The sequence below is a fragment of the Microcaecilia unicolor genome, chromosome 2 (genome assembly GCF_901765095.1).
Source record: "Microcaecilia unicolor chromosome 2, aMicUni1.1, whole genome shotgun sequence".
Lineage (NCBI taxonomy): Eukaryota > Metazoa > Chordata > Amphibia > Gymnophiona > Siphonopidae > Microcaecilia > Microcaecilia unicolor.
The window spans coordinates 174,343,734-174,369,708 of record NC_044032.1 but is presented as its reverse complement, the minus strand read 5'-3'; the positions used below and the strand labels follow the sequence as shown (position 1 = coordinate 174,369,708).

The 25,975-nt window shown below is 41.2% G+C and overlaps 1 protein-coding gene across 2 annotated transcripts in view; it reads right to left on the bottom strand.

Annotated features, from left to right (window-relative positions):
* Positions 1-25,975, bottom strand: part of COMMD10 (COMM domain containing 10) — a 340,599-nt gene that overhangs the window by 249,019 nt on the left and 65,605 nt on the right. The window contains exon 6 of one of the 2 annotated variants that reach the window (XM_030193511.1): positions 23,633-24,776. The exons of the other annotated variant lie outside the window; for it this stretch is intronic. Coding sequence (XP_030049371.1) covers positions 24,597-24,776 — 180 coding nt within the window. The 3' untranslated portion in view covers positions 23,633-24,596. Of the gene's footprint in view, positions 1-23,632; positions 24,777-25,975 lie in introns of those variants that run through there. 2 annotated transcript variants of the gene reach the window in all.

Sequence of the window (25,975 nt, the reverse complement as noted above, 5' to 3'; positions counted from 1 at the left end):
CACTAGTAAACCTCCTGATGATTACTGACCACATTTTATGTCCAAAGCTCCATCACTCTAAAAGTGGGCAGTTGCGCCAAGAGTAAATGACAGGGAATCTGCAGCTTTTAAGGCAACTACAATGGCTGCATCAAAAGGCCCAAAACACAGAATGCAGCTCCTTGGCTCTTTGCTATAAAATCAATATATTCCTGTCTCCTACATGATGACAGAGGCTGGAGGCTGCTTCCATATGAATGAATACAGTGTAATAAAAGGCCCACAAGAGAGCATGCAGTTATTTATAGGATGCCACTGGTGGCAGGGGACTGTAGAGAATGGCAGGCCATTATGGCCTAAGGAAATTTCATAAAAATGAAGACATTGTACATAGGTATTCATAAAATATTAAAATATTATGCCTTTACACATTATGGGGTCTCCAGGGCTAAATGTAATACATATTTTCATTTTTATTTTCTTCTCCTAAATTAAAAAGGCTGGTGTGAAGCTAACTTGTTAGAAGGCATACAGGGAAAGTAATCCCAAGATCTGTGACTAGAATAATCATTGAGCAAATTGCAGATAATTAGGTTTACACCCACTAGTAAGTCACTGCACAATTCTGCTTACATCAAATTGACAATCATTTTCTATTTCTTTGAGTCAAAGTTTACTTGAAATGCTAAGGACAGTTCAGTTGTTCCAGTTTCACTCTAGCATGAAGGACAAAACACAATGAAAGGAATAAACCAAGTACAATTTTATAATAATATATTTCCAGATAGTTTTGCACTATATGCCCAAATATATATTAGCACTGAATAAGTAGTTACACATTTAGATTGTGTACAAGAAAAGCAAGGAAACAGCAGCCCTTATCAACTGTATGCTCAGAGATATATACACACACTATATAATATTGTACCTTCAGTCCCAAATACCCTCAAATTAATATTTCATCAACTTATGCAGAATAATGCATGCTAATTTATGTGTGGATCAAACTTCCATGTACTGAACCAACGTCATTCTAATCTATTTCAATAAATTAATGAGAATAAAGAAAATATTTACTATGCTAATCAAAATACAATAGCCATTTACTGGAAATCACTACACAAAGCAAAAAAAAAAAAAGGCATGAACAAATGCCCAGTTATTGCTCTACTATATAACATCTTCTTGTAAGTTCCATACACAATGGAACACATTAAGGAGCTGTGGCAGGAACAAAGCAGCTCAGCTATCCAGAAATCATGTTTCAAGAAATACTGGCTGATAACTGTTAGAATATGATTGCACAGCTAAGAGGACTTAAAACAAAAAATGAGAGATTAAGAGGGGCATTTAAAAAAAAAAAATGTTAAAGTCCAAAAAAAAACCCCACATCCTGCTCATAACATCCAAAAGAAAAAGTCCATCTACCGCCACAAATGAAACAGGAAAAACATCTACATTTCCTGTTCAATTATGGCTGTGAGATGGAAGTTTTTGCACTGAAAACGGATGAATAGCCATTTTCCAAAGTGACACATCCAACTTTTGAATGACACAAAACCAGGGGCATGAATATCAGTCTGGCATCATTTTCAGAAATAAGGCCACACATTTGTCCCCAATTAGAGCCAAAATGATAAAATAGGATGGGTGTCATAGAGGGGCATAATCGAACGCAAACGCCTATCTCCATGGGCTTTTATCTCTGAGAACGGGTCTGTGAAGGGGCGGGCCGAACTGTATTTTCGAAAAAATGGACGTTTTTGAGCTGGGCTTGTTTTTTTTAGCGATAATGGAAACTAAAAACGCCCAGCTCAAAAACGTCCTAATCCAAGCCATTTGGTCGTGGGAGGGGCCAGAATTAGTAGTACACTGGCCCCCCTGATATGCCAGGACACCAACTGGGCACCCTAGGTCAGTGCGGTGGACTTCAGAAAAAGCTCCCACATGCATAGCTCCCTTACCACGGGTGCTGAGCTCCCAACCCCCCTCCCCTAAAACTCACTACCCACAAATGTACAACACTACCATAGCTATTAGGGGTGAAGGGGGCACCTACATGTGGGTACAGTGGGTTTTGGAGGCTTCCCATTTACCAGCACAATTGCTACAGGTAGGGGGGGATGGGCCTGGGTCCACCTGGCAAGTGCACTGCGGTACCCACTAAAAGTGCTCCAGGGACCTGCATACACGCAGGCCTCTAGGACTTGTTGCTGCTGTATAACATTGGCACACCAGTTGACTCCTGAAGACTAATCTCTCCGAAAACGTCCTTTATTTGAATAAGCACGTTTACTCACAGTTAACTGCAGAGGTTGTGCCCCACTGGCAACGAGTCTCCCTGGTACTGAGATTAGCAGTAGGTCAGAGCTGGCAGAATGCTGTACAATGCCCTCTTTCAGCCACATTCAAGGGAAGAAGGCATTTTAAGACATCCATTCTACATTGAAAATGAGTACCTAAGTGACCGACACATGCCTGCGTGCAATGAATCACATGCTTTCACAGCAAAATGAAATCGTTTTAATTGGGTCATCACATTGACTTCCTTGATTTATTCTTAGTATTCACAAGGAATATGATAAAGGTATATCTGCCTATATTTGGGCTAAAAAAAAACAGGTTCATTTTTGTATTTGGTTTTTTTTTTTTTAGATTATATGGTACACATTAGAGAACCAATGATTTACTCATTCTCAGCTGCTTTCTTTTCTATATATCCAATTTCTAGTAAACATTAAAAAACAAAATATTTAACAGATCTCATCTTATCCTCATAAGATATTTCAGCACATTGTTTATTTCTACATCAGAAAATGTGAGGAAGAAAAGTTATTTTAAGGTAGATTTTTAACAGATTTTGTACCTTGGGTCTTTAATGATAGAAACTTGCAAAACTACTACCTAGGGAAGATAAAAATCTATGGCTGGGGTAGAATATTTTAGTGTTCACATTTCTGTTGCAGTACTCACTGGAAGGAGGAACCTCTATGGACTAAAAGGCTGGAGTATAAATTGGAATGCAGCAGTAGCCTAGCAATCACAGGAACAAACTAAGAACCAAGGAAGCCAGGGTTCAAATCCCACTGACTCTCCTTGTGACCTTGGGCATATCACTTTGCCCTCCACTGCCTCAGGTACAAACTAAGGGCTAGATTTAATAATACAGTGGGGGAAATAAGTATTTGATCCCTTGCTGATTTTGTAAGTTTGCCCACTGACAAAGACATGAGCAGCCCATAATTGAAGGGTAGGTTATTGGTAACAGTGAGAGATAGCACATCACAAATTAAATCCGGAAAATCACATTGTGGAAAGTATATGAATTTATTTGCATTCTGCAGAGGGAAATAAGTATTTGATCCCCCACCAACCAGTAAGAGATCTGGCCCCTACAGACCAGGTAGAAGCTCCAAATCAACTCGTTACCTGCATGACAGACAGCTGTCGGCAATGGTCACCTGTATGAAAGACACCTGTCCACAGACTCAGTGAATCAGTCAGACTCTAACCTCTACAAAATGGCCAAGAGCAAGGAGCTGTCTAAGGATGTCAGGGACAAGATCATACACCTGCACAAGGCTGGAATGGGCTACAAAACCATCAGTAAGACGCTGGGCGAGAAGGAGACAACTGTTGGTGCCATAGTAAGAAAATGGAAGAAGTACAAAATGACTGTCAATCGACAAAGATCTGGGGCTCCACGCAAAATCTCACCTCGTGGGGTATCCTTGATCATGAGGAAGGTTAGAAATCAGCCTACAACTACAAGGGGGGAACTTGTCAATGATCTCAAGGCAGCTGGGACCACTGTCACCACAAAAACCATTGGTAACACATTACGACATAACGGATTGCAATCCTGCAGTGCCCGCAAGGTCCCCCTGCTCCGGAAGGCACATGTGACGGCCCATCTGAAGTTTGCCAGTGAACACCTGGATGATGCCGAGAGTGATTGGGAGAAGGTGCTGTGGTCAGATGAGACAAAAATTGAGCTCTTTGGCATGAACTCAACTCGCCGTGTTTGGAGGAAGAGAAATGCTGCCTATGACCCAAAGAACACCGTCCCCACTGTCAAGCATGGAGGTGGAAATGTTATGTTTTGGGGGTGTTTCTCTGCTAAGGGCACAGGACTACTTCACCGCATCAATGGGAGAATGGATGGGGCCATGTACCGTACAATTCTGAGTGACAACCTCCTTCCCTCCGCCAGGGCCTTAAAAATGGGTCGTGGCTGGGTCTTCCAGCACGACAATGACCCAAAACATACAGCCAAGGCAACAAAGGAGTGGCTCAGGAAGAAGCACATTAGGGTCATGGAGTGGCCTAGCCAGTCACCAGACCTTAATCCCATTGAAAACTTATGGAGGGAGCTGAAGCTGCGAGTTGCCAAGCGACAGCCCAGAACTCTTAATGATTTAGAGATGATCTGCAAAGAGGAGTGGACCAAAATTCCTCCTGACATGTGTGCAAACCTCATCATCAACTACAGAAGACGTCTGACCGCTGTGCTTGCCAACAAGGGTTTTGCCACCAAGTATTAGGTCTTGTTTGCCAGAGGGATCAAATACTTATTTCCCTCTGCAGAATGCAAATAAATTCATATACTTTCCACAATGTGATTTTCCGGATTTAATTTGTGATGTGCTATCTCTCACTGTTACCAATAACCTACCCTTCAATTATGGGCTGCTCATGTCTTTGTCAGTGGGCAAACTTACAAAATCAGCAAGGGATCAAATACTTATTTCCCCCACTGTATGCATTAAAGCAAGTTACTGTATGTGATTAGTAAAGAGGCCTCGTTCAAAATAATGAGGATTGTACTCCAATCGCATTAACATGTTAGTAAATCTAGCCCTTTGGGAACGGGGAAATACCTACTGTATTTACTTTTGTACAGTTTGATTATGTATGTTTTTTTATACACCACCTAGATTTGGAGATAGGTGAGATAAAAGATTTATAAATAAAATAAATAAATAAATAAAACTTGGCATGAGGCTGGGTTTGAAAAGGTAAGAATTGACGCCAATCCAAAATCCAAGTCAAGTTTCAAGCTTATTAAAGGGAAAGGAGAAAGGGAATGGGACTTAATATACCGTCTTTCTGTGTTTTTTCTTTTGTTTGTTTTTTTTGCAAATACATTCAAAGCAGTTTACATAGTATATACAGGTATTTATTTGTACCTGGGGCAATGGAGGGTTAAGTGACTTGCCCAGAGTCACAAGGAGTAGAAGTGGGAATCGAACCAAGTTCCTCAGGATCAAAGTCCAATGCATTAAACACTAGATTACTCCTCCACTCTTTCTAACCCACCTATCAAACTTGTGTCTAGGCAGCTTACAATCTAGAGGGGGTAGAAAAACAGTACACGAAACAGCATGCTACGAAATCAAAAAGGACTGACTGATACATGGGGAGGAAGGGAAGGAACTACAATAACCGATAGGAAAGAAAGAGAACGGGAAAGGAAAACACAATGGGGGGGGGGGGGGGGGGGGGGGAACCCATTATTATAGCCAAGTCAATGTAAAATTGTTCAAAGACTTTAAGAACACAAACCCATGTAATTCCTTACAGCTACAACTTATTCTACTAGCAAAACTATAAAAATCACTAAAACACCCATTTTAGTCTTTGTGCTCAACATATAAAATGTGCACAATCAAAAAGTGTACTTAAATCCTCATACCCCAAATTAACAAATTAGCTATTACAGCTTCAGTTCTGTCATAACCCAAAGCCCTATGTCTTCGATTTTGGATGCCTGTGAATAAAGCCACATTTCAGATGCCAAACCCAAGGATAGTACTTTGAAGGCAGGACTTTTATGAATTTATCGACACCTATAGCCTGCAGGAGAATCCAGGCCTTAGCTGCTGAAGACAAGCCTGCCCCAACTGACATGAGCAGCAGGGTGGTCAAAGGCAAGTGGGGTATGCTTCAGTTTTGGATCATAATTCCACATTCATGTCTAACAGGTAACAATACTGAGCACATTTTGTCTAGTATCCATTTAGATTCAGTTTTGAGTTCAAGAGCCAGTGGCATAGCCACAGGTGGGCCTGGGTAGGTCGGAGCCCACCCACTTTGGATTCAGGCCCACTCAAAATTGTTACACACTTGCTGTGGCTGGTGGGGATCTCTAAACCTTGCCAGCTGAAGATTTTCTCTCCTTGGGCAGCCAGAACTCTTCCAAATGTCAGCCAGTAGTACTTGCCTTGAGCTGATGCTGAGACCAGCCCTTCTGCACATGCTCAGTATTTGCACATGCAAAAGCACTGAGCATGCACGGTCTGCCGGCAGCAGCATTAATTTGAGGCAAGTGCTGCCAGCTGCCATTTGGAAGAGTGCTGGCTGCTCAAGGAGGATGAGGAAATCTTCAGCTGGCAGGGTTTGGGGATCTCTGTCAGCTCAAGGATTTAATATTTCGGGCTTGTGGGCAGGGAGGGGTGGAGAGAGGAGAAAACCAGAGGGGGACTGTGGGGGGGGGGGGGAGAATTCCATGCCCACCCACCTTGGGCTCAGGCCCACCCAAAATTGACCATCTGGTTATGCCCCTGTCAAGAGCTATTCTTTTACACCCTCTTAGGTACATAAAAGAATGGAAACATTTTTAGAGAACTTAGATCTCAACTAAAGTGTTTAGGTGCCATAGAGAAAATACTATATAGCTTTTTGTTTGTTTGTTGTACTTATGATGCTTTTGGCTAATTTTTTGCTTTGCTTATTTTTCTTTCAGCATTTTTGATCTTGCTTTCTCCCTCCATCTCCCTAATAGAAATGTGCACAGTCAAAAAAAAAAAAAAGTTTGATTCATGCTTGTTTTAAAACAAACTTTTCTGATCCAGACATTTTTTCATTTGATTTAGTTTTTTTAAGACATTAGAAGTGCATAAGAACTTTAAAATGTGTCTCCCGGATTCTATACAAGGTGCCCAAATTTGAAGGCCAAACTTTCAGCATGGAGCAAAGATGTGTGCACAAATTGTTTAAGAAGTCATTAACAATTAATTGATCTCCATTATTGCACTTAATTGGCAATTTGGATTTTTGTGGCATCTGCCTGTGTGCTACTCTATCAGCTTGGGTGCCTAAATTCCCTAGGGCTTCTTTTACTAAGGCATGCTACCATTTTTAGTGCATGCTAATATTTAGGGTGCGCTAAACATTAGAGACATCCATATGGATGTCTCCAACATTTAGCATGCCCTAAATATTAGCGTGTGCTAAAAACGCCAGTGCACCATACTAAAAGACCCCCCTAGTGTGAAACTCAAAAGGCCAGGGGAGGGGCAAGGGTGTTCTAAAAAATTGCACGCAGTTTAGAAGAATAGCGCTATTTCCACGCCCAAATGCAATGAGTTAGGCACCAGCACTTATACATGGTTTCAGCTGGTGTAAATACTAGCACCAAATTCTGTCTGGGCGTGAGAATCAGCTCTAAGTTTTATTGTATAAAGGGTGCTCAACTCAGAGCGCATTTTATAGAATAGTGCTTAGTACAATTTTTTACCACCGTTTATAGAATTTCCCCCTGTACGTGCATTAATTTGTAGGAAGATGAGAGCACAAACGATTTGCACACACTTAAAATGTTTAGGCACCCAAATGAACCAAACGTGTGCTATGTACAACCTGAATCCCTACCCTATAGTCTCGCTCATCCACTTCCGCTCCTCCTCATTCCATGCCCTGCGCCTCTCTTGCTGTGGCTCAGCGGCAACTCCTCTTCCCCAATCATGTCCGATTACAGTATTGACCCTGCCACCAGTGACCAGAAGAAGGTATTTGGGTTACCTTGTAACTAGGGCTTTTTTTTTTCCACCCTACATAATATTCAAATTAAGAGAATTTCAGAGAACTTGAGCTGCTAGTACTTCTGTGCAGGTTATTTTATTCTGCTCATGTCTTGGGTATAGTCTTTATTCATGTAAATTAATTTTTGCTTTTTTCTAAGGAGAAATCGTTGCAGCTGTTTTGAATCAGTGACAACAAAAGCATGAATTTTTCTATGCTGTTATGAGAAAGCCATTGTTTTGTTTCTAAACCTTTCCTCACCCCTTTGATGAGTACTACGTGTTGTGGATAATAAATATTTCCTGGCGTTTACCAGGACTATAAAGGTTACACTTTGAGACTAAACCCTTCAATGCTGCTATCAGTTTGGCAGGTTCATTTATTGGTTATGCAGCTGATTTACCGCCTTAAGAATGATGCGCCTAACTCTGCAACACCAGAGAAGCAATCTGAGCATAGGTGTCTCCTCTGCACTATGCAATGCTGCAGTCAAGCCACAAGACCAACCTCTGAAACAGAAAATACCACCAGTCTCTATGGTTGTCAGAAGACTGGAGGAGGAGGAGGGGGAGGGGGGGCAATAACTGCATGACACAAAAACCATGGATTATGCAGCACTGTTCATTTTGCAGAGGCCAAAAACTTAAACCCATGTTAAAACACTTATTTTCCAGTCTCATACTTACTCTGATGAGTTGCCACTATTCGATAATGGCATGCTCAGATCCCAAAAATATTTCCACCTTCTCTGATCTCAGTTATCATTTTGGGATAGTATTGATTTCCTGCCCAACTCCCTATCCTGTTACTTTGCAGTTGAATTTTGCTATTGTAGGTCTCAACAATGTAATCATACATTGGTAAGTGGCTATTTGAAAACTGCCATTGAAAGTGGTAGCATAATAGAAAACTAGAGCATATAAGGAATTTCAGTCTAAAGCTAAATGAATCGATGTATGACAGTTTATGTACAGTATGATAACAGAAAAGAGAGAATGGAACTGAGACCTCCAGGTCCGGATGTACTAAATTCCTGTAGTATTTTAGAAAAATTCTGCAAACCCTTTTCAAAAATACCTGTATGAGGGCATATGTATTTGCTGGCAAGTGCTGCGGGAGCATCCATTTTACAAACATACAAAGTGGGAAAAATCAGTGAAGAAAACTCAATAATTTACACGTGTAAACTGGTATTTTGGCAGCTTACACATATTATGTCACCATTCTGCATACCTATACATGTCAATTCTACTAACTACATTCTGAGGCTGAAATCTTAATTTATTGCGACCCCGGGCAAGTCACTTTACCCTCCATTGCCCACTAAGAACAGAGAGAAAGTACCTGAATATAATATGCAAACCGCCTTGGTTGTATCACACACAAATGCATGACCCATTTTCAATTTCAAGGGGAAAACAAACAATGGGGGGGATTAAGTAAAATACTTTTATTAAGCCCCACTGTAGAGGATTGGCTGAAACAAGCACTTTTTGAAAACTTAAACATTAGAGGGAGCTACTGTACCCTACATTTTTATTTATTTTATTTTAGTTACATTTGTACCCTGCGCTTTCCCACTCATGGCAGGCATGGAAATATAAGGTCCTACATGTCCATTCTGTTTATAAAATGTGGGATTTCTGGCACATACAACCATGTTTGATTCGCACTTCAGGCACAGGCAGTTCCTTGTGACTCTGGGCAAGTCACTTAACCCTCCATTGCCCCATGTAAGCCGCATTGAGCCTGCCATGAGTGGGAAAGCGCAGGGTACCAATGTAACAAAAATAAAAAAATAAAATAAAATAAATGTCCCCAATACAGTCCCCTTGCAATTTCTACAAATTACGGACATCCATACGTAAAGTGAGCCCTTTCTAAAATCACCATTTACATATGGATATCATTTCCATATATAAAGCTAGAATTTACATGTGGAAATTGTGAATAAGGCTTCTAAATAACTCCGTGCATGTTAAGAAAAACTTCATGAAATCAAATCAAAGTTAATAATTGCCTTTGCCTTTTTTTTTTGTACCCCGCACTTTCCCACTCACGGCAGGCTCAATGCGGCTTACATGGGGCAATGGAGGGTTAAGTGACTTGCCCAGAGTCACAAGGAGCTGCCTGTGCCTGAAGTGGGAATCGAACTCAGTTCCTCAGGACCAAAGTCCACCACCCTAACCACTAGGCTATAACGAAATGTTTAATATGTTTTAAAGTCAAACAAGGAGTGGGAACGGGATCAGGCTCATCCAAACAGACCAAGGACTCTCAATGTATGGTTAAGAACTTTGATAGTGACTCGACAAAAGTGTCACAACTACATTCGGCGATGTATCTTTAAAACAGGATAGCAACTGGTCTTTAAACAGACCGTTGATGAATTTGAAGAAGTATTGTCGCTTATAGACGCCACTGGCAGGTCTGTTGGGAAGAGCCTGATCCCGTTCCCACTCCTTGTTTGACTTTAAAAAATATTAAACATTTCATTATTAACTTTGATTTGAAGCCTTATTCACAATTTCCATGTTTGATTGTGCTTTCTACGTGGGACTTTGGTGTTCCTTCCACTTTTGTGGTTCTCTCGCATTAATATTTTTTAAAGTCAGTTCTTAAAGTAGATCTCTCGCAATTCCCTTGAAGATTTGGAAACAGCTACTTTAGCAATATATTCACAAATTACTTCATAGTCTGTAGCTCTTGCTGGTCTATGCAGAATGTGTCCTTACAAGCGAGGTTATCCCCAGAGAATGAACCAATCAGAGTTCAGCCTATATGAAGTCATTTGTGACCATTCTAAACATGGCTGCTCCCAAAGGTTCAGAGGTCTTGTCAATACAATATTTTTGTAACAGACAAGTATTAGCATATTATGGGTATATTTTTGAAATACTGCAAAATACACAGAACATACTGCATTCTTTTACACTTCCATTGTACATGAAGCAAACATCTAAGGTGATTTTGGTGAATAAAACAATATTTTGCAAATTGCCTTTTAGAAAATCTATAGGGGTACAGGTGTTCAAATATATATACGTTTACCCTATATATGTATATGTTTCAGTGTACAATCCAAGTCACAGGATCCCAAAAGGTAGCACGATTCCATGTTGCTTACCCCCCCAGCCATGAGCAGTTGTCCTGGATATGTGTGGCTTAAGCTCCAGGGTGATGCCACAGACTCTTTGCTCCAAATTCTCCATGCTGAGGAACTGAGATCAATTTCCACTGCAGCTCCTTGTGACTCTGGGCAAGTCACTTAACCCTCCATTGCCCCAGTACAAATAAGTACCTTCGACGGGACGTCCTGCGAGGATGTCTTCAGGAAAACTTGGGTGCCCCTTTCAATTATGCCCCTCTATGTAAACCGCTTTGAATATAGTTGCAAAAACCATAGAAAGGCGGTATATCAAGTCCCAAATCCCTTCCCTTTGTTTTTTCCTCTGTGCCCTCTACTTAGCACAGATAACCATGCTTACTTTTATACAGATTTGCTCTCATTTATGTATCATCTATGTCCTATTTAGAACTCAGACAGAAACTGTGTGTACAATTACTATATATTTCGAGTTGGCCTGAATATTAATAGCAAGCAAGCTGTGGCTGCTTCATTTTAGTACAGGGGGAGCAATTCCAGTCCTCTAGAGCCCCAGGCAACTCAGTTCACTGGGTAAATCTCTCTTATCTGCACCCTTCTCCTCCACCACTAACTCCAGACTCTGTTCCTTTTATCTTGCTGCACCATATGCCTGAAATAGACTTCCTGAGCCAGTACGTTAAGCTCCACCTCTAGCCATCTTCAAATCTAGGCTAAAAGCACACCTTTTTTATGCTGCTTTTAATTCCTAACCCTTACTCACTTGTTCAGTACCCATATTTCATTATTCCCACCTTAATAATTCCCTTATCTCTTATTTATGCTGTTTGTCCTAATTAGATTGTAAGCTCTGTCCAACAGGGACTGTCGTCATGTTCAAATGTACAGTGCTGCATACATCTAGCAGCACTACAGAAATGATAAGTAGTAGTACTAGTAGGTTTTCAGGATATTCACAATGAACATGCAGGAGATAGATTGGCGAGGCAGTTCAAGCATCTCCTGCATATTCATTGTGGATATCCTGAAAACCCAACCTGCTTGGGACTCTTGAGGATCGGAATTGCCTACCCCTGTTTTAGTAAGCAAGGCAACATATTTATACACTGCCCACTAAATGACATTTCTGTATGCACATTTAAACTTTTAGAAAGCACATGCATAAAATGTTTAGACCCCTCATCCTCTTAGGAAATTCAAAATACTACACAAAACACTTAAGACTGACACACAGAGGACCTGTTTCTTCCATTTGGGAAAAATTAAAAGCAAAATACAGTATTTTAGGAAAAAAAAGAGTTTATACCTGAACCTCTTATTTAATATAGCACACCAAACAGATATGTTCTGCCATGGTCATGCTGACTGATGTCTTATTTTACAGATTAAAAGAATGGCCATTTCATTTACTCCTTTGCTCTGCATTTAATTTAAGAATAGGAATTAATTTTTTGAAAGGGTGCAACAAGATGTCCATTGTCATGGCCAGATTAGAAACATAAACACTTCTTATTTCCCACAGCTACCAAATTCACAACCGACTATGAACTTTAGTTCAAATAAAAATAAATAAATAAAATGCACAGTGCTACAAGTGAAAGAGTACTACTGCCCCCTGCAGTATTTAGTCAAGAAGCTAGGAAAACAGCTAACACAAGTATTTACAACCGTACCATTCATCAGGGTTCAATGAAAGTCAACTTGGCAGAAATAATACTAGAGAGTGTACAATCCCAAAACAACAGGAAAAAATAAATGACAAACTGAAATGAATAACTTCCTAACTTCCCTCTCCATGTGTCTGGGGGCAAGGATCCTTACTGCTAAAGATTCGGCAGGGAATGAAATGGACACTGGCAGCATGGAAGACGGATGCAAATCCCAAATTCAGAGACAAATTTAGAATGATATTCTTTCCAAAGGAGAATGAATAGTCCTATAACTGTGGGTTACATAGAGAGCTTCTCAAACTTGGTTATAACAATAAAGACACATCTGAATGAAAAATGGCTTTATCAGCCTGTGAAAAATTGCAAGACCTTAGGAAATTGGAAGACTGGGAATCCAAATGGCAGGTGAAATGTGGATAAATGCAAAGTGCTGGGAAGAATAATCTGAATCATAGTTGCACATTAGGAGTCAGCACCCAAGAAAATGATCTAGGTGTCATTGTAGACAATACGCTGAAATCGTCTGCCCAGTGTGTGGTGGTGGCCAAAAAAGCAAACAATATGTTAAGAATTATTAGGAAAGGGATAGTAAATAAGACTAAGATCAGTATAATGCCTTGAATATTGCCTTCAGTTCTGGTCACTGTTTCTCAAAAAAGATATAGCAGAATTAGAAAAGGGTCAAAGAAGAGCAAACCAAAATGATAAAGGGGATGGAACTCCTCTCATCAGAAGACAGGCTAAAGAGGTTAGGGCTCTTCAATTTGGAAAACAAAAGAGACAGCTGAGGGGAGATGGAGGTCTACAAAATCCTGAGTGGTGTAGAACAAGTATAAGTGAATTGATTTTTTACTCTTTCAAAAAGTACCAAGGCTAGGGACACTCAACGAAGTTAAATGGAAATAGTTTAAAAACAAATAGGAGGAAATATTTTTTCACTCAAAGAATAGTTAAGCTCTGGAACTCGTCGCCAGAAGATGTGGTAACAGAGGTTAGCATATCTGGGTTTAAAAAAAAGTTTAGACAAATTCCTGGAGGAAAGACCTGTAGTCCGTTATTGAGATAGATATGGGGGAAGCCTCTGCTTACCCTGGGATTGGAATGTTGCTACTTTGTATGTTTCTGCCAGGTACTTGTGACCTGGATCGGACACTGTTAGAAACAGGACACTGGGCTAGATGGACCATTGGTTTGACCCAGTATGGCCATTGTTATGTTCTAACTGATAAGCTGAGGAAGAGGGCCATGTGGCTGCCATTTTCATGCCCCAACTTCCACCCATTCCATGCTGGCATTCCCTATGTAAATGGTAATCATGGTCACAGTTGTGAGGCTGACAGATAGACACGCACAGATATGTACAGGAGAATGCTCCAGTCTATGCTGCTACAGATCCATCCTTGGATCTTCTCTCTCCCTCCCTCTGCAATGTCACTCATAGGGGAAGAGTGCGGTGTTCACCAATTCAGTAGAGGGGAGGGAGAGACTGCTGCTCCACAGCAAGAGAGGAGGGTGGAGAGGACAGGGAGTGAACCAGAAGATCAGGTGAATGAGAGGGAGCAATTTTTTTTTTGTTGTTACATTTGTACCCCGCGCTTTCCCACTCATGGCAGGCTCAATGCGGCTTACATGGGGCAATGGAGGGTTAAGTGACTTGCCCAGAGTCACAAGGAGCTGCCTGTGCCTGAAGTGGGAATCGAACTCAGTTTCTCAGTTCCCCAGGACCAAAGTCCACCACCCTAACCCCTAGGCCACTCCTCCTGTGAAGGCCAAACGTAGTGGTAGTGGAGGATGGGAAAGTAACAGTCAACTGTGGGAAGAAAGAACAAGCAGATAAGAGAGAGAGATGAAAAGAGAGAAGGGAGTTATGGAATCAGAGGTGGGAGGTGAGGAGAGGGAGAAATGGCGGGGTGGGAAAAGAGAACAGATTTAGGCAAGCTGGATGGAAGGAACCAGGTGATTTAAGATAATATGGCAAAGGAGAATAAAAGGGCCTGCATAGTGTTGGGGATGGGTGAGATCTGATGAAATTTGGGTGACAAGATACCAAAGTGGAAAAGGGAGAGGGGAGCTACTGCTGCAGGTGTGTAGCAAGGTGGAATGGTCAGGTACAAAAGATGAAAGTAAGTTGGTAACTAGAAAACACAAGAAGTTTAAACAATAAAGGCATATAAAAAGTTGAAGATATAACTGAATTACGGATTATTAAATTGAATAAACATACAAATGCAATGCATTCTATGAAAATACCTATTTTTAGCATCCTCAAACACAAAACTGCTTGTAAAACAAACACAGAATTGGCAGTTTATAAAGCACCTAGAATCAGACACCCTATACCGCTTTTCAATTCCGCTGACCTTTTAAGTGTGTTAGGCTGAAATGCCTCTTTCCATGTACAATTTTAGAAATGCAGTCAATTCCATGTACCTAAATCTGTATTTTCCTGTTTGACCTAGAAGTTGGAAAGGCAAAAAAAATCCTTCTGGAAGACATTCACTTCTGTGTTCTCATTTCTAGAAGCATTTACACACAGTGTTAGGGCAGAAACGTCTAAGCTTTCTTCGGAACTGCAAGTTTGCAAGAAACAATATTTGCTCAGCTTACATGCACGCTAGTCAGCCCACTGGACACTACTACTACTTATCATTTCTATAGCACTACTAGTCATACACAGCACTGCACACTAACCACATAAGAGACAGTCCCTGCTGACCCAGCTTACAATCTAATCAAGACAGACAAACAGGACAAATAAGGGATAAGGGAATTACTTAAGGTGTGAATGATAGGCGGCTGAGGGGAGATATGATAAAATAATGAGTGGAGTTGAACGGGTAGATGTAAAGCGTCTGTTCACGCTTTCCAAAAATATTAGGACTAGGGGGCATGCGATGAAGCTACAATGTAGTAAAATTAAAACAAATTGGAGAAAATGTTTCTTCACTCAATGTGTAATTAAACTCTGGAATTTGTTGCCAGAGTATGTGGTAAAGGCGGTTAGCTGAGCGGAGTTTAAAAAAGGTTTGGACGGCTTCCTAAAAGAAAAGTCCATACACCGTTATTAACCAAATATGTTTTGTACATATTTGGGATCTTGCCGGGTATTTGTGACCTGGATTGGCCACTGTTGGAAACAGGATGCTGGGCTCGATGGACCTTTGGTCTTTCCCAGTATGGCAAAACTTATGTACTAGCACATGATCAACAACAAACCTTATCAGGTAAATATCACAAGAGCTGAACGCAACACCCCAATCCATGACCGCTGCCCATTTATACTGTTAAGCTTTACTGGAACTATGGGTACCAGAAAGAGCATAAACTTCTGCTCTCCTTGGGCCAAGTTCCCATTAGACGTTCATACGCTGATATGACTGATGATGTTCAAATCACCCCACAACGTAAAATCTGGAGAGAACAGAAATGATGCAGGGGATTTAAGATTATGAAAACACAAAACTAAACTTTTTTTCTCTGGAACATATATACAGAACTGCAGGCAATTCCAGCATTCTGTTTTTATTTGTTTCTGTGGTTTACTGAAACCCCAAGGCATGTGCTGAGGTACAATCTAAACCTCACTAGCCAGTAGCCTCCTAGTGATTCATTTTATCAATTATATTTGATGCAAACTGAAGCCTATCTAATCAATAAGCAACTGCAAAGCTATAGTTACATCATAAGAAAGAATTTGTAACATTTGAAATCTCTAAGCTGGTGCATCTCAAATTTATACAAAGTAGCACTCCTGATAGTAACTTTCCCTCAAAAGTCACACAAGCAGAATCCTTCAAACTTTTGGTGCAAACCATAAAATCTTTACATTGACCTAATACATTTGCTACAAATGAAGCCGCATAACCAGATCAATTAAATCATGGCCAAGCCAAGGACTGCAGTCAATCTGTCTGGTGCACCACCTTTACGCTCCTTCCCCACACATTCATTCTCACACACCCGTTCACTTACAGATCTTAGACTGTGCATACATACTCACTCCAGCACATCACAACAAAAACAGGACATGCAGGTTAACAAAAGCAATCACCACTAGGGGTGGCAGAGGTTGGTGCTGATATGCATCACTGTTCAGAACAGTGACATAGGGGACTGCAGTGCTTCCTAGCTTAGAGGGCACCATGCTAGCCAATAACTATGATAGGTAGTGACAGAAAGCTTGCAGGAGTGGGTTGGATGAATGGGAAAAGATTATAGGGCTGGGAATTAATCGCGTTAACTAACTCAATTAACTAGTTAATTTTTTTTGCGCATTTATACATTAATCTTGGTTCAGCATGGCTGCACTTGCCTGTGTCACAGGTTGTATCTGCAATGCAAGCAGGCTTCCTCCACTGGCCCCAAGAGACTTCCTGCAGCAGCAGAAACAGGAAGTTGCATCAGAGGAGGCGGAACGTGGCTGCAGGAAGGCTCTCGGGTCTGGCAGAGGAAGCCCACCTGCAACCCAGGCAAGTACAGAGATGCCGGACCAGTTAATTCAAGATTAATTGTGATTAAAATTTTTACTCATCCAACAGTCCTACTTAATTATGGTAAGAGGCGAAGAAAAGCAGATAAACTGACACTGCAGGCAGAATATGTCAAATTTTACATTCCATTGTGCTGAAGGCATCAATCCATGTTCACCACTATGCTTCTGTGTTATTAAGAGCTGTTGTAGCAGCATTGGGCTTTGACAGTATTAAGATGGGAGACCCCACTTCCTAAGCAGTGTTAGGCTGTCCAGAATGCTGTTCTTAGTTAAGGGGACACTCCTCTCTCTCTGAACAAGTACCACACAAAGTCCCAGGATGACTTTAGAGCAGTGGCGTAGCAAGGGCGGGGCGGTGGGGGCGGTCCGCCCCAGGTGTCATCGGGTGCGGGGGTGCTCCGCTCCCGCTGCAGTGGCGTAGCAAGGGCGGGGCGGTGGGGGCGGTCCGCCCCGGGTGTCATCGGGTGCGGGGGTGCTCCGCTCCCGCTGCTCCGCCTTTAAAAAATTTTTTCCAAGCGCCGGAGAGTGGCAGGCAGCGCGCCTCGCGTCTGCCCTGCTAGTAAAGAAGATCTCGCTGACGTTGTTGCTCTTCCCACACTGAGGCCCGCCCTCGCGGTAATAGGAAGTTGCCTCAGAGGGGGGCGGGACTCAATGTGGGAAGGGCGACGACGTCAGCGAGATCTTCTTTACTAGCAAGGCAGACGCGAGGCGCGCTGCCTGCCACTCTCCGGCGCTTGGAAAAAAATTTTAAAGGCAGGACAGGGTAGGAGCAGCAGGAGAACGATCTCAGCTGGGGGGGGGGACTCAGAGGGGAGAAGGGGATTGGGGAGGGGTGGGGGCGCTCAGAGGGGTGCTTAAAGGGGATTAGGGAGGTGGGAGAGCATCAAGGAGGGGAGAAGGGGATTGGGGAGGGGTGGAGGCGCTCAGAGTGGTGCTTAAAGGGGGTTAGGGAGGGTGGGGGAGCTCAGAGAGGGGAGAAGGGGATTGGGGAAGGGTGGGGGAGCTCAGACGGGTGCTTAAAGGGGATTAGGGAGGGTGGGAGAGCATCAAGGAGGAGAGAAGGGGATTGGGGAGGGGTGGGGACCTCAGAGGGGTGCTTAAAGGGGATTATGGAGGGTGGGGGAGCTCAGATGGGTGCTCAGAGAGGGGAGAAGGGGATTGGGGAGGGTGGGGGTGCTCAGAGGGGGGAGGGGAGTGCTCAGATGGGAGAAGGGGTCTGAAGCTGGAACTGGGGTCTGACAAGGGGGCAGGAGGGAAAATGGGTCCATGCCTGGGGCAGGTGGGAGAATGGGTCTGGGGCTGAAAGGGGGGGATGCAAGGCATGTGGTGGATGAAGGGGACTGGAACTGGGGGCTGAAAAGAGGGGGCAGAGAGAGAGGGGACAGATCCTGGATGGAAGGGGGCATGTGAGGGAGGGCAGACCCTGGACGGATGGGAGAGGGAGGCCTGGACGGATGGGAGAGGGAGGGCAGAAGGATTGAAGGGGCAGAGAGAAAGGGCAGATGGTGGGTGGAAGGGGAGAGAGAAAGAGGGCAGTCTGGGGCAAATGGTGGATGGAAGGGGCAGAGATAGAGGGCAGATGTTGATGGAAGGAGGAGAGAGAGATGGCAGACTGGAGCAGATGGCGCATGGAAGGGGCAGAAGTGGATGGAAGGGAGAGAGGGCAGACACTGGATGGCAGAGAGAGAGCGAAGACAGATGCTGGATAGAAGGAAGACAGTGAAAAGATGAGGAAAGCAGAAACCAGAGACAACGAACTGTAAATATATATTTTTATTTTTTTTGCTTTAGGATAAAGTAGTATTGTAGCTGTGTTAATAAATGTTTATTATAGAACATGTAAATAAGGTAATCTTTTTATTGGACTAATTTTAATACATTTTACTTTCGGAGAACAAAACCCCCTTCCTCAGGTCAGGATAGGACATTGTAACAGTACTATACTGAATTGACCTGAGGAAGGAGGTTTTGGCCTCTGAAAGCTGAATGTATTAGTCCAATAAAATGGTATTATTTTACTTTCTATATTTGTTTTATTTCTATTTGTTAATTTGTAACGTGGTGATTGGTATTTGTTAGTTTTTTCAAATTTACATCTGCTGTCTTTATATTTTGCACAGTACTAGAGGATATTTTCTGTTTCTGTGGTGTTGCATTGTATGCAGAGTCTGGCATCGGGGGTTCAGTTTAATTTTTGTCTAAATAGAAAGTTTATGATTACTTATTCTATAGTGGATTAGGGTGTATCTATTTGTGAAAAAGACATGGCTTTCGGCTGGCATTGACTGTGCAGGATCGACAATCTGTACTAATCTGTCTGTTCTCGTTTTACAATAGGTGAATTGATGTTCTAGTGCTCACTGTAGTGTTTAAGATGCTTTCCTTTTCCTTGTGTGACTCATTCAAATTACTGCTTATGGTATGGTAGAATTGCTCTATAGGTCCTGAGTGTTTTGTATTCTCGGTATGCCTAGTACTGGATTTCGGGGGGGGGGGGGGGTGGTGTTAAAAAATGACCGGCCCCGGGTGTCAACTACCCTAGCTACGCCACTGCTTTAGAGAGAAGCACACTGCTGCAGAAGCAGTCTTTGAAAAGAGATGCTGAACATGTCCCATCTACAGCACCTTGTGAAAGTCTTCACACCCTTCTATATTTTGCACATTCTGCTGTTTAAAAAACAAATACAATTTAAAATGCATTACAGCTATTGGCTGGAAATGTATTTTACAATGCTGGACTACCACTTTCCCGCCAACATTCTGGCATTGGAGAAATGCGCTCAATTCATACATGACACTAGAAGCATTGCATGCTAAGGAGGTCTTTTACAAAGGTGCGCTAGCATTTTTAGCATGCACTAAAAATTAGCACATCCTAACTGTGTAGACACCCATAATATTCCAATGGCATGCGTGCTAAAAATACTAGTGCACCTTTGTAAAAAGGGGCCATAAATGTTCTTATAAGCAAACAAACAAACAAAAAAAGATGTTCCTAGAAGTTTAAGAGCCGTATTTGCAGTCCCTGCCCCATAGAGTTGGGAGCATGATTGCTAACCAATTGTAACATTGTTCCTTGTCCCCACTGAAATGGTTGGAGGATTTTTTTTGTGTGGCGGGGGGGGAGTTTTGGGATGGGTGTAGGAGAAGACTGGGTGTTGGTATAAAATCTAGTGGTTTAAAATTGTTGGCTGATAGTTCATTGTACCTTGTTATTGTTCTGTTACCTTTTTTTTTGCTAACGTCAATAAACTGTTGAACCCTAAAATTCATTACAGCTTTTTAGGTCCTGATTCTTCGCTCCTTTCTAAATCTCTCTATACTTGTTCCTTCCTGCTGAAATAGATAAGAGCCTATTGTGTAGATCAGTGAAACAAAAACCTACATTAATGCATTTTGAACTGTATTTTTTTTCAGACAGAAGAATGTGAAAACCGTATAAAGGACGAGAAGACTTGCAAGTGCTGTACCTTATGCACAGAAAAGAACACCTCTTAACAAGCAATGGATATGTAACCTCAGGCGGGGGCTTGACCATTAAGACAAGTAAAATGCCCAGCATTCTCATAGATTCTTTTACGTCTTTATTAGTAGAAAACTTTCATGCTGTCACAGACCAACTGTGACAACATGAAAGTTTTCTACTAATAAAGACATAAAAGAATGTATGAGAGCGCTGGGCATTTTACTTGTCAGAAAAGAACCCCTAGCACTGTTTACAAACAGAGAGAAGCTAATTGCAGTACAAGGGTTATATTCTAGCACAGGTTGTATAACCTGGAAATTCCCTCTGCAGTAACAACTTAGCTAGCTCAATAATCCATAGGCTATTCTGGTTCATAATCATTTTATGTTTAATAGACAAAGCACTGAGCTGTGACCAATATGTAGACTCAGTGTTACAATAAACAATACCATATTAAAGTTCCAAAAACAAAACATTAATGTGCATACCGCAAACATCAACATAGAGAGAGATTTTATTAACATGCTTGTGGTGTCTTGCAAATGTTTTCACACCCTTGTACATTTTTCACATTCTGCTGTAGATCTATACTACTCTCTTTGTTCTGGTATCTTTCCCTTGTGCCCTGTTGTGATCACATGACTCACCAAACAGGAAAAAATATAAAAATTAAAATAAAAAAAAATCAACTGACCCTAAAGAAAACCAGGATTTTTTGAACTTCTTAACTGCTTACTCAGTGTTTTAATAGATTTTAGTTAGAATTCTTGTTCTCATCCATCCTGTATCACAGTTTGAGATTTTATGGTCCGTCGTTTTCTTTGCTGTTTGGTTGAGTCACATGATCACAACAGGGTATAAAGGAAATACACCAGAACAGAGTAGGATACCACTGCATAGCGATACCCTGGAGGAGGGAGGTCCTGTTTTAACTTATGGTGAAGTGCTTTTTTTTTTTTTACACCATTAAGGTTTATGAGCCCCTGACGTATCCCATGAACAGCAGCGAAACACAGCCATGCTACTACTACTACTACTACTACTATTTAGCATTTCTATAGCGCTACAAGGCATACGCAGCGCTGCACAAACATAGAAGAAAGACAGTCCCTGCTCAAAGAGCTTACAATCTAATAGACAAAAAATAAATAAAGTAAGCAAATCAAATCAATTAATGTGAATGGGAAGGAAGAGAGGAGAGTAGGTGGAAGCAAGTGGTTACAAGTCAAAAGCAATGTTAAAGAGGTGGGCTTTCAGTCTAGATTTAAAGGTGGCCAAGGATGGGGCAAGACGTAGGGGCTCAGGAAGTTTATTCCAGGCGTAGGGTGCAGCGAGACAGAAGGCGCGAAGTCTGGAGTTGGCAGTAGTGGAGAAGGGAACAGATAAGAAGGATTTATCCATGGAGCGGAGTGCACGGGAAGGGGTGTAGGGATGGACGAGTGTGGAGAGATACTGGGGAGCAGCAGAGTGAGTACATTTATAGGTTAGTAGAAGAAGTTTGAACAGGATGCGAAAACGGATAGGGAGCCAGTGAAGGGTCTTGAGGAGAGGGGTAGTATGAGTAAAGCGACCCTGGCAGAAGACGAGACGGGCAGCAGAGTTTTGAACCGACTGGAGAGGGGAGAGGTGACTAAGTGGGAGGCCAGCAAGAAGCAGATTGCAGTAGTCTAAACGAGAGGTGACAAGGGTGTGGATGAGGGTTTTGGTAGAGTGCTCGGAAAGAAAGGGGCGGATTTTACGGATGTTGTAAAGAAAGAAACGACAGGTCTTGGCAATCTGCTGGATATGAGCAGAGAAGGAGAGAGAAGAGTCAAACATGACCCCAAGGTTTCGAGCTGAGGAGACGGGGAGAATGAGAGAGCCATCAACAGAAATAGAAAACGGGGGGAGCGGGGAGGTGGGTTTGGGGGGCAATGCTGGGCAATATTTTAAGACTTTCTATTGATACATTTTACAACTGGATTCTACCTGGGCTACTGTTTCTTCCCAAAGAAGATCCTGAAGGAAAACCTGCTCAAGTCTGCCACAAAGAAACAATGGAGTGGCCCAATACAAAGAAACTGAACGACTGAGTGGTCTAGTCAAAGCTCAGACCTGAATCCAAAACAAAATCTGTGGTAAGATTTGAAGGCTGTAGTCCACAGATCATCCCCAGCCAACCCCAAACCGTCTGAATTATTCTGTTAAGAAGAATGGACAAAAGCTGCACTATCACTCAGCACAATGTTGGTACACTTATCTTAAACTGCTCATGGCTGTTATCAGTTCAAAAGAGGATTCCAACAAATACCTGGTTAAAAGTTGTGAATCTAGAAATTAGTTTTTCTTTATTCATGTTGGAATATTTCAATACTGTAATTGTTCTTTCAAAGGCAGAGTGTAGAATGTTATTGCATTGACCAGTGAACGCAACTCCTACTTCAATGCAATTTGAACTACACTTCTTAAAACAAAATATGAAAAATGTACAGGACACTAAGGGTTCCTTTTACTAAGGTGTGCTAATGGATTTAGCACACGCTAAATGCTAACAAGCACATTTTATTCCTATGGGTTTCTTAGCATTTAGTGTGCACTAATCGTTGGCACACCTTAGTAAAGGAGCCCTAAAGAGTACTTTCAGAATTTTTAACCCAAACTACTTTATGCTGCCTTCTGCCCATTTTCTAGCTAATGAAGGTTTTTTTGAGGGCGCAAAAACAAAATCTATGTATATCGATGTTTTAATGCAAGCACTAATACTGGGTGTGAGAGAGTACTAGGAGAAAAGGTGTTTTTCCAGTATTTATCCAATAAGCACTTTTTCTTCCATCAGGGGCTATTTCAATCGGTGTTCAGCAGTTAAAGACTAAAATTAGAAGTCCTAATTATGTCTTATTGTACTGCTCATTAAAGACAAGGATTTTTGTGCAAACCTACCCAGTTTTGAACCTGTTGCTTTAGTAGAACAGTGCAATCTGCTTTGCTTTCTTTAAATTATAAGTGCTGAGACACTGTGCTATGTCTTGGTTACTCTATTCTGAAGTCTCTTGTAAATGTATGGACTTGACTATTGCAATGTTTTAAAATTATTTTTATTTGGATCATTTAATATACCGCTCTTCAAAAAGCAACAGGGCAGTGTACAATCATAAGAAAAATACTGCAGAAAGACCATGAAACAAAACACACAGACAAACACACACACTAGGAAGGGATGTCTTAGTACAATTATCGACCTGTGACATATTATAAATTGCTGAGATACAAAAGGATAAACAAATTATAACAAAATCTCTATCCTACATGTTAACATTAATGTTTTTAAAACAGCTTGCCTAAATAGCCTTGTCTTAACCAATACTTAAATACTTTAAATATCTGAGTAGAGGCTTCCAAAGGGGCTTCTAAGGGTAAGAAATCCATAACTGGTGCAATACAGTCAAAAGCAGTTTTCTTCAATTCATCCAAACAAAGTTATTTATGCGATGGTACAACCAATAGAGTGGCTTGAGATGACCGTACGGATCACAAAGGTTGATAAAGCTCAAACAAACGATGAAGATACCCTGGAAAACCAGTGTAAAAAAAACATGGTGAACCAGCAACATCTTTAATTCTATACATTACAGGTAACCAATGTTATTCCTGTAATAAAGGCTGAACATGATCACTCTTTTTAACATCATTGCTGTGTTTCAGATTAATTGAATCTGCTTGATTTGATAAAGTGGACAGACTACAAGCAAAGAGTTACAGTAATCAATCTATGTCATCACCACAGAGTGCAGCAGAATATTTGCTGCTCTCAAATCCAAGAACTTTTTAAGAGAATGTATCTTCCTCAAGTAAAGAAAAGATCTTTGAATTATCTTTGAAAGATAAAGAGAAAAAGCCAACTGCTGATCTAAAATTACTGCCCAAGATGTAATTGAAGGCCTAAGAACAATTGAATGGTTATTTATCTTAGGGACAAATGGAGGGGGGTACCAATGTCCTCACCATCCAAAGCGCTTCACATTTGTCAGGGCTTAAATTAAGTTTATGATCCATTAGCCAAAGCTGTTTGTACATTAATATCCCAGGAATCATTCTCAATCACTAGCTGAATATCATTTGCATAACAATGGGATGAAGACCTAAAGTCTGAATTAACAGAGCTAAAGGAGAAAGAAAAAATATGAAACAAAATAGGAGCCAGAACTGATCCCTGGGGAACTCCAAAAGGCAATGGAAAGTCAGAAGAAATTGTATCATTAATTGCCATCTTATAGGAACGTCCTGAAAAATAAGAACAAAACCAATTTAATACTATTCCAGTAATCCTTGTGTCTTCAAGCCTTTTCAAAAAAACGTGCATGGTCAATTACATCAAAAGATGTTAAATCAAGCTGAATAACAAAACTTTCTTTACGACCATCCCTATAGGTCACAATCTCATCTGAAAGCTTTACTAAAAGTGTCTCCGTACTATGATCCTGATGGAAACCCGATTGGTAACGATATAATGCATTGATTGATTCTCAATATTGTATAACTTGTGCTACAACCTTCTCCAATATTTTTTAAGATTTAACAATTTTTATAAATGAATGGTAAGTTTGAGATTGGTCTAAAACTACTAGGATCATCTTTAAGTTAGATTTCTTTAGAAGGGAACAGATGATAGATGGTTTCCAAATTCAGGGAACATCCCATTACTCAGGCTAGAATTCAAAATATCTAAAAAAAATAGGAGCAAAATCAGACCAGTAATCTTTAATCAGCTTATTTGGGGAGAATCTGATCTGCTAATGAAGATGATGACCTAACACAGCTTAACAAGTGAAGATAGTTTGCAACGTAAAACTGTCAAAACGACTCATAAAAGAGCCAGAGTTATTCTCTGGCAATGGCAGAGGTTCAAAGGTCTGAGATATGAATGCTGCAGGTCCCTGTAATTTATAAATCTTTTCCTGCAGAAACTCTGCAAGTTGATTTGGGGAAACATGAACAACAGAAGAAAGGCAAATCTCCAGCGACAGATTCTCTACAATATGAAAACGTTGTTGTAAATAATTTCCTTCAGAACAAATAAGATTTGAAATATATTCTCGCTTGGACTGTTTTATCATGTCCATATATTTAATCAATAAAAGTTTATAAGCTGACAAACTGTCATAAGACATTTAACTTTGCCAGCTGGACATTATCAAGCATTACAATTAGTCCACAATATTGACGCTAGATTGGTCAATATCTGTGGGATTCAAGAAAACATTATATCAATTTTTCATTCACTGCACTGATTGCTTATTGTGCAACAGATCAAATTCAAGATTTGCCATTGATCTTCAAGGCCTTTAGGGATTCGGTGCAAATTTGCTGCATGTTTCTTTTGCTGCATGCGAGATTTTCAGGGACTCCTCCAATGCCATTTTCCATAGCAGGACCTCAGCTAGGGAACCTTCTGCCTAGCAACCTGCAGTCTGAGGTTAAGG